A 13,920-nucleotide genomic window follows, 5' to 3' on the forward strand; every position below is an offset into this window, starting at 1 on the left:
CTTAGCTGATCTGCCTTGAAATGCATACTGTGTGCTCAGCCTATTAAGTTTCACCACCCTCCTACACAGACAACTACTGAGCTAAACTACCACTTCCTCTAGGGAGTTTACACGAACCACTCCAGCTTGTGCTCACCCTCCTCGGAAAAAGAAGAGCAACTGTTAGAACCGTGACTCGGGCTACCCACTTGCCTTTGCCAACCCACCAATCCTGACTGTTTCACTGACATGAGCCAAATCTAAATGCAACTTCGCAGCTCTCTGAGCAGGTGGCATGGTGCTTCACCACCTAAGGGGCTTTCTCAAAATTCACTGAACCCAGCTGTTGTGGCAGAAAACTGACGTCCAAAGGGTAGAAGCTCATAACACAAGACGACACGTGTGGGCAAGACCCGTAAGCGGCTAAGTGCAGTAGTCTCTACCATCTTCCATGTGCTTTGCATTTCTTTCCTCTCATTTATCCTCCCCTCTTATCCTCACTCCCTTCAAGATGAACTGGACATGAAGGGGAGAAAAGGGAAAAGCTGAGTAGGGAGGGGCAGCTAGTCTGCTTTCCTACTGGCCTAGTCCAAACCCATAGAAGACAATGCTATCCCCTTTACAAAATGATAACCTCAAGTTATCAGCCCCTAAAGCAGATTTTGATAAACAAAAGGACTTCTTGAAACAATATCTCAAGTTGAATTTTTCCCTCAGATTAGACTGTCCTCCAAAGGAATCAATACGATAAGAAGATTAAACATTTCCAACAGATTGAGCTAATTCCAAGATGATGCCATTATTCCCACGAAAGTTAGAAAACTCTCAAGTTAGATTTTCCCAGAGTTCAGAATCAGCCAAGACAATGTGGCTTCTCTGACAACATAGTCTTCTGAGTGATGTACAACGGCAGAGATGTTAAGATGGCTTTGATCCCAGGCCACTCCCTGGTCCCCTCCCTTCCAGACCCAAAGTCACGACAAGGTTATATGGCCCACTGACTGTCGACCTACCTCCCAAGGTGGCAGAGATGAGGAGGTGGGTGCCGTACTTTTTGATGATGGTATCGATGAACTGCTGAGTGGTGGGTCTCCTGCCGAGCAGGCGGATGCTCCTTTGAAACTCCGGCATGAGGGGCACTGGATGGCGGACCAGGTCTCTCCGCTCGATGGCTGTGTTTCTCACCTTCCAACGGGCGAACTCCCTGGGCAGGAGAGACGGATGAGGCTCTCAGCTGACTAGCTCTACCCCCAAGTCCACCCAACCAGCCCATCCAGGACTCCCTGGGCAGGAGAGACGGATGAGGCTCTCAGCTGACTAGCTCTACCCCCAAGCCGAGTCCACCCAACCAGCCCATCCAGGACTCCCTGGGCAGGAGAGACGGATGAGACTCTCAGCTGACTAGCTCTACCCCCAAGCCAAGCCCACCCAACCAGCCCATCCAGGACTCCATGGGCAGGAGAGACGGATGAGGCTCTCAGCTTACTAGCTCTACCCACAAGCCAAGTCCACCCAACCAGCCCATCCAGGCATCTATCCTTAGGTGAGAGAGTGCGTGCAACTATTTTCAATATTTGTTAATGGATACTGAGCTCTGGATCCCTCACTCTTTCGAGCACCACGAATATTTACTGGGTACTATTTACTGGGTACTATTCTCATCACGAGGGGCTTCCCTGGTAGTTCACACAGTAAGAAGTACGCTACAATTCAGGAGACCTGGGTTCAACTCCTCGAACTGAAAGATCCCCTGGAGGAGGGCACGGCAACCAACTCCGGTATTCCTGCCTGGAGAATCCCACGGACAGAGAAGCCTGGCGGGTTACAGTCCACAGGGTTGTGAAGAGTCAGACACGACTGAGCTACTAACACATTCTCATCCCTAGGATACTGCAGTGAACCAGACAGATGCAGTCACGCCTTCACGATGCTCACAGAGCATCAGACACAAAAATCCCTGTCATCTAGTTGCTTATTCATCTCCCTCACTAGACCATGAGTGAAACCGTAAAGGTGGGATCTTCTCAGGTACTTGGTACATGTCACATGGTGGAGTCAAAAGCACACAGGCTGGATGAATAAATAACAAAAGAACAAAGGAAGGAAGGAAGGCTCTGTACCAACGGACAAGGCATAAGGCTCAAGGCAACTTGCAAGTTGTTCGAAGACAATTCCACGATCCAATAATGAGCCCGAGACTCAGCTTCAGTCGAAAATGTCCCATGCATTCATTGAACAACTACTGTTTGAAAGAAACTAAGCCATGTTCTGAACACCAGGTGAGGAAATTTCCACTCTTCCCTTCACCAATGATGGAGAAAGTCAAGATGGAGAGACACTGACTTGGGAGTCTAAAGTCAGGATCTTACTGTGCCTCCTGTAAATTACAGGGTATGATCTTGGCCAGAGGATGTCACTTCTCTGGATCTACATTTTGTTATGTGTAAAATCCAGTCAATATTATCTATTTCCTATTGCTGGTGACCAGAGTACATAACGTATAGGGTGAAAATACCATTGGGAAATGCCAGGCACTAATCCAATGTGAAAGTTTTATAAGTTTTATCTCCTCACACATTCACGGATACATAAATCATTAAAGGTTCACAGATGATGGACGAGGAGCATGCAAACCAAATACAAGTAGACACTTAAAGGGCCTCAGTTCAGGTTGTTTTTGCTTGAATAATGACCCTGTTCCTACCAAAGATGGAGCTCCCCCTGGAACAGCCAGCTCTCTGACCTGTCTGAGTTATAAGCTCCAGGTCCCTTGAGCAAAACAGACTAGTCAAGAGGACAGTGAGGTCAGCCCAGACAGATGATGGGAATGGGAGTCTAATGAAAAGGTCCCCTCTCCTGCCACAAACTGGGAGAGATGAAAAAATGAAGGGGCACAGAGCAAGAAGACGCAGAACGGGGTGGGAAACAACGGAGTAAGTCTCAGTAATTCAGTGGTGGAGTCTGACCCCTGATGCAGAGAAAGCTGTGAATGAAGAAAAAGCTTCACAATGGAATGCATTTCCCAGCCTCAGAGCTTATGGTCTGTGTCTGCTTAAGAAACCTCTGTCCATAATTCGTAACGCAGTTTGAATTCTAAATAGCTCAGTGCTCTGCACGAGGTAGGTACGTTCAGATCTACCAACTGCACTCAGTGAACCTTGCCGGGCACCTGCTCAGTGCCAAATATCACGCCCACGGCGGGAGTGGACACACCCCAGTCTCACATCCTTAGGGTGCTCATAGTCTGGCAGGACAATCACGTCCCGCTTATTGTAAGCCAAAGACTACGAGACACAAAAGAAGGAACACAGACTTCTGAGGTCGGCAGGGGGAGCTGCAGTGAGAAGGTCACATCGTAACTATTGTTTTGTGATTTAAACAAACAGAAATGTTGTTTTTTAAAACAATCCAAATACCCATGTGGGTGAAAGGGCAGGAGCAGAGTGAGCAAGAGGACACAGCTCTTTATGGGAAGAGCTGCACAGGAGGCGAAGCGTACAAAGGAGAGGGTGTGAAACAGGAGGGAGTGGAGCCTGTGGGCTGACCAGGCATTGGGGGTGGGGGACATCAGAGCCAGCTGAGGGGGTCTCACGGGGTGGCCGGCAGCTGGAGGCACAAGTCCCTAAGATCACTGCCTCCTGCTCTGGGTAATCGCCTCCCCCGATGCAGGCTGAATAGCACCCAGTGATCTGCGTCTCAACAACAAAATGTGGAGACAGCACATGAGTTTTGTCATCAGGTTACAAAACATGGCAACTTCTTAGCCATAAGAAAGAACGAAATGATGCCATTTGCAGCAACGTGGGTGGACTTAGACATTATCATACTAAGCAAATAAGTCAGACTGAGAAAGACAAATACCATGTGATATGACTTATATGTGGAATCTAAAACATGACTCAAATGAAAATATCTATGAAACAGAAACAGACTCATAGACGTAGAGAACAGACTGGTGGTTGCCAAAGCGGGTGGGAGAGGGAAGGAGCGGGAACTTGGGCCTAGCAGATGCAAACTAGTATATATAGGATGTGTAAACAACAAGGTCCTACTGTACAGCACAGGGAACTATAGTCAACATCCTGTGATAAGTCATAACGGAAAAGAATATGAAAACGAATATACATATATATGGCTTCCCAGGTGGCACAGTGGTAAAGAATCCAACTGCCAATGCAGGAGACACAAGAGACACAGGTTTGATCCCTGGGTCGGGAAGATCCCCTGGAGGAGGAAATGACAACCCACTCCAATATTTTTGCCTGAAAAATTCCATAGAAAGAGGAGCCTGGCGGGTTACAGTCAGGCTGCATATATGGGGCTGCAGAGTCGGATATATATATATATATATATATATTGGATATATGTATATGTATATACTGAATCACTTTGCTGTATAGCACGAATTAACTTACACTTTATAAGTATAGCTGTAAATCAACTATACTTCAATAAGCTTATAGAGCCACCCCAAGCATGGCGCCTCCCACTCTGCCACTCGCCACCATTTCTCTCTCAGCCCCCCTCTGTCCTCGCCTCGCTCTCCCACTGCCTAGATGTGAGATGCTCTGTCGCGAGAGCTGTATGGGGAGGAAGGGAAGTCTCTGGTCAACAGCTTCTGAGGAACAGAGGCCACACGGGGGCTGGGTTCTAACAGCAACAGTGTGCATGAGCAGGGAGGCAGAGCCTCCCCGGCAAAGCCTTGAAATGACCACAGTGTAGCAAGAGCAAGGGTGCCTAGCTGAGCCACAGCCGGGTCCCCACCCGCAGAAACTGAGAGGCAATACGGAGAGTTGCATTCAGTTGCGACCTGTGCAATTTGTTACTCAGCATCAGACGACCAAGAACAGATGATGAGAATCATCAGCTATTTCTGAGGAAAGAGTTTCCTCATCAGCTTATCACTGACATATATAGAACTCTACATATATACAATTATGGAATTAAATATATATGTATATGCATAGAAACATACACTTCTTTCAGTACTATAGACAAATAATAGTTTTTAAATATTATAGAAGTATGCTATATACAGAGATTTTATATATACACACACATAACTTTTATTTATAACTTACAACTTCAGGTTACTATTTTTTTCATGTGACTACGTCTATATTCCTCAAAACTAACATGAATTTACACACAGAGAAGTTAAGAAACATGTCAAAAGTCACACAGCTCATTAGTGGAAGAGCTGGGAGTAGAACACCTGTATCCTGAAGCCGAAGTTGAACGGTTCTATGAAGACCTACAAGACCTTTTAGAACTAACACCCAAAAAAGATGTCCTTTTCATTATAGGGGACTGGAATGCAAAAGTAGGAAGTCAAGAAACACCTGGAGTAACAGGCAAATTTGGCCTTGGAGCACGGAATGAAGCAGGGCAAAGGCTAATAGAGTTTTGTCAAGAGAACGCACTGGTCATAGCAAACACCCTCTTCCAACAACACAAGAGAAGACTCTACACGTGGACATCACCAGATGGCCAACACCGAAATCAGATTGATTATATTCTTTGCAGCCAAAGATGGAGAAGCTGTATACAGTTAGCAAAAACAAGACCAGGAGCTGACTGTAGCTCAGATCATGAACCCCTTATTGCCAAATTCAGACTTAAATTGAAGAAAGTAGGGAAAACCACTAGACCACTCAGATATGACCTAAATCAAATCCCTTATGATTATACAGTGGAAGTGAGAAATAGATTTAAGGGACTAGATCTGATAGATAGAGTGCCTGATGAACTCTGGACAGAGGTTCGTGACATTGTACAGGAGACAGGGACCAAGACCATCCCCATGGAAAAGAAATGCAAAAAAGCAAAATGGCTGTCTGAGGAGGCCTTACAAATAGCTGTGAAAAGAAGAGAGGGGAAAGGCAAAGGAGAAAAGGAAAGATATAAGCATCTGAATGCAGAGTTCCAAAGAATAGCAATGAGAGATAAGAAAGCCTTCCTCAGTGATCAGTGCAAAGAAATAGAGGAAAACAACAGAATAGGAAAAACAAGAGATCTTTTCAAGAAAATTAGAGATTCCAAGGGAACATTTTGTGCAAAGATGGGCTCGATAAAGGACAGAAACGGTATGGACCTAACAGAAGCAGAAGATATTAAGAAGAGGTGGCAAGAATACACAGAAGAACTGTACAAAAAAGATCTTCACGACCAAGATAGTCACGATAGCGTGATCACTGACCTAGAGCCAGACATCTTGGAATGTGAAGTCAAGTGGGCCTTAGAAAGCATCACTACGAACAAAGCTAGTGGAGGTGATGGAATTCCAGTTGAGCTATTTCAAATCTTGAAAGATGATGCTGTGAAAGTGCTGCACTCAATATGCCAGCAAATTTGGAAAACTCAGCAGTGGCCACAGGACTGGAAAAGGTCAGTCTTCATTCCAATCCCAAAGAAAGGCAATGCCAAAGCATGCTCAAACTACCGCACAATTGCACTCATCTCACACGCTAGCAAAGTGATGCTCAAAATTCTACAAGCCAGGCTTCAGCAATATGTGAACCATGAACTCCCAGATGTTCAAGCAGGTTTTAGAAAAGGCAGAGGCACCAGAGATCAAATTGCCAACATCCGCTGGATCATGGAAAAAGCAAGAGAGTTCCAGAAGAGCATCTATTTCTGCTTCATTGACTATGCCAAAGCCTTTGACTGTGTGGATCACAGTAAACTGTGGAGAATTCTGAAAGAGGTGGGACTACCAGACCACCTGACCTGCCTCTTGAGAAACCTGTATCCAGGTCAGGAAGCAACAGTTAGAACTGGACATGGAACAACAGACTGGTTCCAAATAGGAAAAGGAGTGCATCAAGGCTGTATATTGTCACCTTGCTTATTTAACTTCTATGCAGAGTACATCATGAGGAACGCTGGGCTGGTAGAAGCACAAGCTGGAATCTAGATTGCTGGGAGAAATATCAATAATCTCAGATATGCTGATGACACTACCCTTATGGCAGAAAGTGAAGAGGAACTCAAAAGCCTCTTGATGAAAGTGAAAGAGGAGAGTGAAAAGGTTAGCTTGAAGCTCAACATTCAGAAAACAAAGATCATGGCATCTGGTCCCATCACTTCATGGGAAATAGATGGAAAAACAGTGGAAACAGTGTCAGACTTTATGTTTTTGGGTCCAAAATCTCTGCAGATGCTGATTGCAGCCATGAAATTAAAAGACGCTTACTCCTTGGAAGGAAAGTTATGACCAACCTTGATAGTATATTAAAAAGCAGAGACATTACTTTGCCAACAAAGGTCCGTCTAGTCAAGGCTATGGTTTTTCCAATGGTAATGTATGGATGTGAGAGTTGGACTGTGAAGAAAGCTGATCACCAAAGAATTGATGCTTTTGAACTGTGGTGTTGGAGAAGACTCTTGAAAGTCCCTTGTACCACAAGGAGATCCAACCAGTCCATTCTAAAGGAGATCAACCCTGGGTGTTCATTGGAAGGACTGATTGTAAAGCTGAAACTGCAATACTTTGGCCACCTCATGCGACGAGTTGTCTCACTGGAAAAGACTCTGATGCTGGGAAGGGTTGGGGGCGGGAGGAGAAGGGGACGACCGAGGATGAGATGGCTGGATGGCATCACCGACTCTGTGGACTTGAGTCTGGGTGAGCTCCGGGCGTTGGTGATGGACAGGGAGGCCTGGCATGCTGTGATTCATGGGGTCGCGGAGAGTCGGACACGACTGAGCGACTGAACTGAACTGAACTGAACTGATCCTGATTCTTAAATCACTCTTATTATAGATATTAAGGAGAAAATAAAAACTATGATAAAACCAGTACTGACACAAAGGAATGATGCCACGCCACCATCAAACTGCAATCCCATGATTTAACTTCGTTTTCTTTTCTTTCTTTTTTTTTTTTTCACCAGCCTCCACATTCTTTCTGATGTTCACCAGCTATACATCCAAGGTCTGCCATCTGTGCTGCTTCCCTGAAAAAACTAGGGAGGAAGACAGTGCTGTGCTCCTGGTTCCTCCCTCACCAGGTGGATGCTAGAGGATGCACTGTGATCTGCAGAGCACAGTGTGGACACTGGGGCAAAGTTCAGTAATTGGGGGATGTTAAGAAGTTCTGACTGCCAGGCGCTGCCTGTTCAGCACCACAGACAGCTCCAGGTCCTTGGAACTGTTAGATCTTACTGAAAAAGAGTGGATGTTGAAGAAAGTTATTAAACAATCATGTGCTATTTGCAACAGTCATTTTAGTCATAGAGGGATCAGAAAGAAGGATCTCTAACCCAGTCTGCAGGAGGGGCTGGGGTGGAAATGGGGATGTCAAAACATCCTGTAAAGCTGATCTTGAAAGGAACACTGCATGTGGCTGGATGAAGACAGGGGAATGATATTTCGGGAAGAATGAGCTCCACGTGCAAAAAAGCCAGAAAATAAGAGGACAGCAGCTGGAGAGAGAGGGACACATACGTGTGCAGCATTCACGTGTGTGTGCACGAAATGCAAGAGGTGAAAGGCTGCCAGGACCACACAATGAGGGGTCTTCCGTGTTGAACTGTGATATTAGATTTTTATCTACAAACTATACAGAGTTTTATATCTATAAACTCTGTTCTTACTGGGCAATAACCAAGACTAAAACTGTTCCAAGAATGAGTCTATACGACTCTGTGACAATCAAGGGAATGCTGGACCTAATAAGACTATAACAGTTGCAGGATTCCACGATTTTATCCTCTTTACCGAAATACGCTTAAGCAAAAGGTCTTCATAGCACCTGGATCTAATCAGAAGTAGATGTAGACAACTGAAACAGCTGGTTTTTGCTTTCAAAATGTTAACACTTGTTATTTTTCCAGGTCTGAGTTTACAGCAGTGAATAAATTGGACAGAAGTCTTGCTCTCAAGGAGCTCGCATTCTCATGGGAGTAGCCAGCTAATAGAGCCCAGTGTGCACGAGGCCAGAGGGAGAAAAACGTGGGAAGACAAATACACAGCGAAGGGAGGAAGTAGGAATGCTCCAGGGAAGGGGAAGATGTGGTTCCTTATATTTGGCTCCTAATTTGATGACAGTTAAGGAGACTTGAAGGAAACAAGGAATGGTGGAACAGCAATCTAAGAAGAAGGAACAGCAAGTGAAAAGGTCCTGAGGTAGGAATATGTTTTCCAGGTTAGGGGAACAAGGAGGCAGGCCGAGGTAAGCAGATGAGTAGAATAGATGCTGTGACAAGAAGGGTAATAAGAAAAATATATATAACATCAAACAGGGGATGGGGCTGGCACCAATCTCAAAAGGCCATTCTGGGTTCAGCAAACACTGTTTATTTTTAAATGCTAAGTAATATGGAAAGTCAAAAGAAGATTTTGAGTAATAACACCATCTAATCTGTGTGCTAAAAGAGGAGTAGGCAATCTTTTTCTGTGAAGGGCCAGATAATATCTTAGGTTCTGCAGCAATAGGTACCTTATGGCACCTTACTGTTGCAACCACTCCACTTTGTTCTTGTGGTATGAGGAGCCACAGACAATAATGATTGAGCATGGCTGTGTTCCAATAAAACTTTATTTACAAAAGCAGCTTTCAGGCCTGATGTGGCCCACAGTGAATATGACCCCTGTTCTAAAAGCACCACTGTGATTCCTTTCATAAAAGCCATCATATCTAACCCACTCAGTTCATGGATGGCAAAATTGAATTTCTAAGACAATAACTTATTTGCCCAAGATGACCCAGTAAATGATTGGCAGGGCTGAACTCAGGGCCTAGGACTCCTGATTCCAAATGCAGTGGCCTTTCCATAGGAACATGCCACCTTAAAAGAAAGTAAAAGAAAATAAGAGCGAGAAAGTGTCTTGCTGGTCATATTGTCTAACTGCTCTGCTGGCCCAGGAACAATTTCATGCAAGTTCTCAGTGAATTGAGCACAACATAAAATATATCTATCTTTCTGAGCCCACAGAGCAAGCAAATTCCCCTTGGAGGAGAAGGCAGAGCTCACAATGGCACAGGATACGCTTACGGCCAATTAAGCATCCCAGCAGGGCAGGTGAGCCAATTAGACTGAGATTAAAAAAGGATCCTGGATGGAAGGCATGGGGTGGCTGCAGCAAGGCCCATCCCACTAGGGGAGCAGGTAGAGGGTGGATGATGACAGAGGCCGAGATGGTTGGAGACTGGATCCAGGGTCGTCGGATTTAGGATGAGGGTAGAGAGCAAACTGCAAGCCCAAGACTCTCATTTAAGAGCACGGCTTTCATACTGATCCTCCCTTGTCTTCTTTGCCAGCCCTCTGCTTTTGGGCACACACACACACACACACGCACGCTGAGAATAAGTTGCATTGAAGGAGAAAGGACTGTGAGCAGGCAGAAGAACTGGCTCTGTGCCCTTGGGGAGGTGTGTGTTTACTCTCCTGGGAAATAAGCTGATTGTATTAGATGCTCTTCAGTTCTGCAGCTCTCAGCCCGGGCCTCGGAGATGGTAATCTTGACTCTGCCATCAATTAGCTGTGAAATCACGAGTTTGCATATATACTGCAAAAAAATGCAGATGCCATCTAGGGAAAGCATATCTACCTTAAAGGGGTGGGTTTAGAATTATAGTCAATCATGGAGCACAGCATCTAGAACATAATAATCCTCAACAAGAAGGCAGTGCTAAAGTTAGGATCAATATTTCCACTGTTGCCATGCCCTGGAAGGAGCACCACTGGGAAGCTGGAGGACGGAGCATGATGGACAATGGGTGGGAGATAAGAGGAAACAGTCCTGCTTTTTTTTAAAGCTCTCAGTAGGTAGAACTTTTGAGGTGGGATTTGATTCCTGTGAACTATGTTACAAGTAGTGAATCGGTTTTCAAGAAATGGACTGAGTTTATAAACTTCATTCCACTCTCATGTATGTGATGAAGACTAAAAAAAAAAATGCATATCCCAGGTTGTTCTGAGTGATAAATGAAATAACAGTTAGTAAACTGCAACAAGGTATGGGCAATTGTAAGCTGCTGTTGATATTATTATTATTACTTGCAAAGGCCCAGTAACAATGATATTGCATGCTTATGTGCTAAGTTGCTTCACTCATGTCTGGCTCTTTGCGACCCCATAGACTGTAGCCCTCCAGGCCCCTCTGTCCATGGGGATTCTCCAGGCAAGTATACTGGAGTGGGTTGCCATGCCCTCCTCCACAGATATTCCCAACCCAGGGATCGGACCCAGGTGTCCCACATTGCAGGTGCATTCTTTACCATCTGAGCTACGTTACTATTCCTTAAAATGTCCTCTTTTGTTTCCTCATGTGTCAAATGGGAGAGAATAATTTCTATTTCTCAGGGTTGTGAGATGAACATTTCTAGCAATGCTGAGTCCTTAGTGAGCACTGGATAAATGTGAGCTTCCTCCACTGTTTTCTAGATAATCAAAGTTACTAATGATCTCTAACAAAGTGGAGGGTTACTTTACTCTTCTTTACTAAGCATGTTTTGCAGCTTTTTTCTTTTTTTTATTGAATCTGATCCCATAGCAAAACCAGGTGAAGGGGTATTCAAAAACACACCTACTATACAGACTTTAAAATGTAGACACTGGGAAAAAACGGAGGAGAATAAAGTGAATTTTAGATTAAAATTACCATGCAAAATCAATCCTATAAAATCCTGAACACTTGATAGAAAGGGACAACAAATGTCTCTGAGTTTCCTTGCAGCCAAAAGAAAAAGGGAATGCAGACCACAGAGCCACACAGTCAAGAAGAAAACAGATCAGTTGTTCAAAGTTGCTGGAGGTACACAGAATCCTGGATGCTATAAGATATACATATGTCTCCCATGATTTTTCATAAAGAGATGGATGTAGCTGAGGATGGTGGGGAATATCCTCACTGTGATCCACCAATATTTGATTGGTTCAATGTAACCTAATGCATATCAAACAGGCACTAACATTACTGTCTAAACAGGAAGTTATTCAGTGATCTGACTTAATCCAAGGATACATTTTAGAATATGTAATCACTGCAGATGGTGATTGCAGCCATGAAATTAAAAGACACTTACTCCTTGGAAAGAAAGTTATGACCAAACTAGATAGCATATTAGAAAGCATAAACATTACTTTGCCAACAAAGGTCTGTCTAGTCAAGGCTATGGTTTTTCCAGTGGTCATGAATAGATGTGAGAGTTGGACTATAAAGAAAGCTGAGCACCAAAGAATTGATGCTTTTGAACTGTGGTGTTGGAGAAGACTCTTGAGAGTCCCTCGGACTGCAAGGAGATCCAACCAGTCCATCCTAAAGGAGATCAGTCCTGGGTGTTCACTGGAAGGACTGATGTTGAAGCTGAAACTCCAATACTTTGGCCACCTGATGAGAAGAGCTGATTCATTTAAAAAAACCTCAATGCTGGGAAAGATGAAGGGCAGGAGGAAAAGGGGATGACAGAGGATTAGATGGTTGGATGGCATCACCAACTCAATGGACATGAGTTTGAGGAAACTCCGGGAGTTGGTGATGGACAGGGAGGCCTGGCATGCTGCAGTCCATGGAGCCGTAAAGAGTCAGACATGACTGAGGGACTGAACTGAACTGAATAGACATGGTAGATCCCAGTTTGATTCCTGGGATGGGACGATCCCCTGGAGAAGGGCTAGGCTATCCACTCCAGTATTCTTGGGTTTCCCTGGTGGCTCAGATGGTAAAGAATCTGCCTACAATACAGGAGACCTAGGTTCTATCCCTGGGTTGGGAAGATCCCCTGGAGGAGGGCATGGCAACCCACTCCAGTATTCTTGCCTGGAGAATCCCCATGGACAGAGGAGCCTGGTGGGCTACAGTCCATGGGGTCGCAGAGAGTAGGAGACGACTGAGTGACTAACCACTGCACACCAACATAGACATGGTAGGTCCAATAAACGTTAGCTGAAAACATAACTGATTAAGGTCACAGGATGTTTGCATTTGTTTATTCCTGGGTGGCTTATTCCACTGACTGCATTTATTTGGGAGTGAAATAAAAATAAGCCTCTGAGTTTCTGGGGCTGGGGGAGGGGAATCTGGGACCACATCCATTACTATTAGCAGAAAATTAGCCCCAGAGATGAACAGGGGAGTCATAGAGGAGGGGGTGAGAAGATGAAATCATTGAGCTGAGAGAGAGAGAGAATGCATTTCCCTTGCCTGCAGTTTCCAGCCTCTCCCCACATGTTCCCCAGTCAGCTCAGGGAAGGGTGAACCCAAGGGCACATGTGAAGTGGAAATGATCCATCTTAACATCATGGTGTCCTCGACAAATCCCCTGCCTGCCTCCATGCCCCAGAACATAAGCAAGAAGACAGCTGAGGAGTCCCAGCAGGCCAAGCGGATCTCCAGGGTAACCTAGCTCTAGAAGGGTGAGGAGATGAAACGCAGAAAACAACCAGCCAACCAAAAAGAGCTGTCCCTGAAAACGCGGTCGTGAATACTGTGATTTTCACTACAAGTAAAGACACTGACTTAACTGTAGAGCAAATAATCCTTGCTCACAATTTGCAGGTAAGTCTTTCTATTTTCCAAAGTGTGTTCACCTAAGTACTGGCATCTCTATTCTTCTGCCAACCCTAGTTCTGAAGGCTCTTATGGGAATAAAGTTCAGAGAAATGGGGGCGACTAGTCCAGGGGAAGCATCCTGGAGTTGAGCTGCATGCTTCTTACTGAGCAGAAACTTGGAAGGGATAAAAAGAAACACAAGCAGCACACATGGAATGGCCCAGCTTTGAGAGAAACGGACCATCTCCAGAAAAGCAAGTGGGATTTTTCACGGAGCAGTGTTGCTGAGGACAGGGACCACCATGGGGGTTATGGGAATTCATCTCGGGGAAAGGGACTTAGAAGGTTTTTGCTTTATTTTACTCAGAGCTGACAGAGCTTCCTGAGACACCCTTAGTTACCTGAGCTACCATACAGAATCCAAAATATCAGAACGCGGATGAT

At 45.0% G+C, this 13,920-nt stretch overlaps 1 protein-coding gene across 1 annotated transcript in view; it reads right to left on the minus strand.

Annotated features, from left to right (window-relative positions):
• BRINP1 (BMP/retinoic acid inducible neural specific 1) overlaps positions 1-13,920 on the minus strand; it is a 203,860-nt gene that overhangs the window by 76,857 nt on the left and 113,083 nt on the right. The window contains exon 3 of the mRNA XM_055427959.2: positions 993-1,183. Within this exon, the coding sequence (XP_055283934.2) occupies positions 993-1,183 (191 nt within the window). The remainder of the gene's footprint in view (positions 1-992; positions 1,184-13,920) is intronic.

The sequence above is a fragment of the Moschus berezovskii genome, chromosome 7 (genome assembly GCF_049115385.1).
Source record: "Moschus berezovskii isolate FMDL1 chromosome 7, NW_MosBer_1.0, whole genome shotgun sequence".
Classification (NCBI taxonomy): Eukaryota; Metazoa; Chordata; class Mammalia; order Artiodactyla; family Moschidae; genus Moschus; species Moschus berezovskii.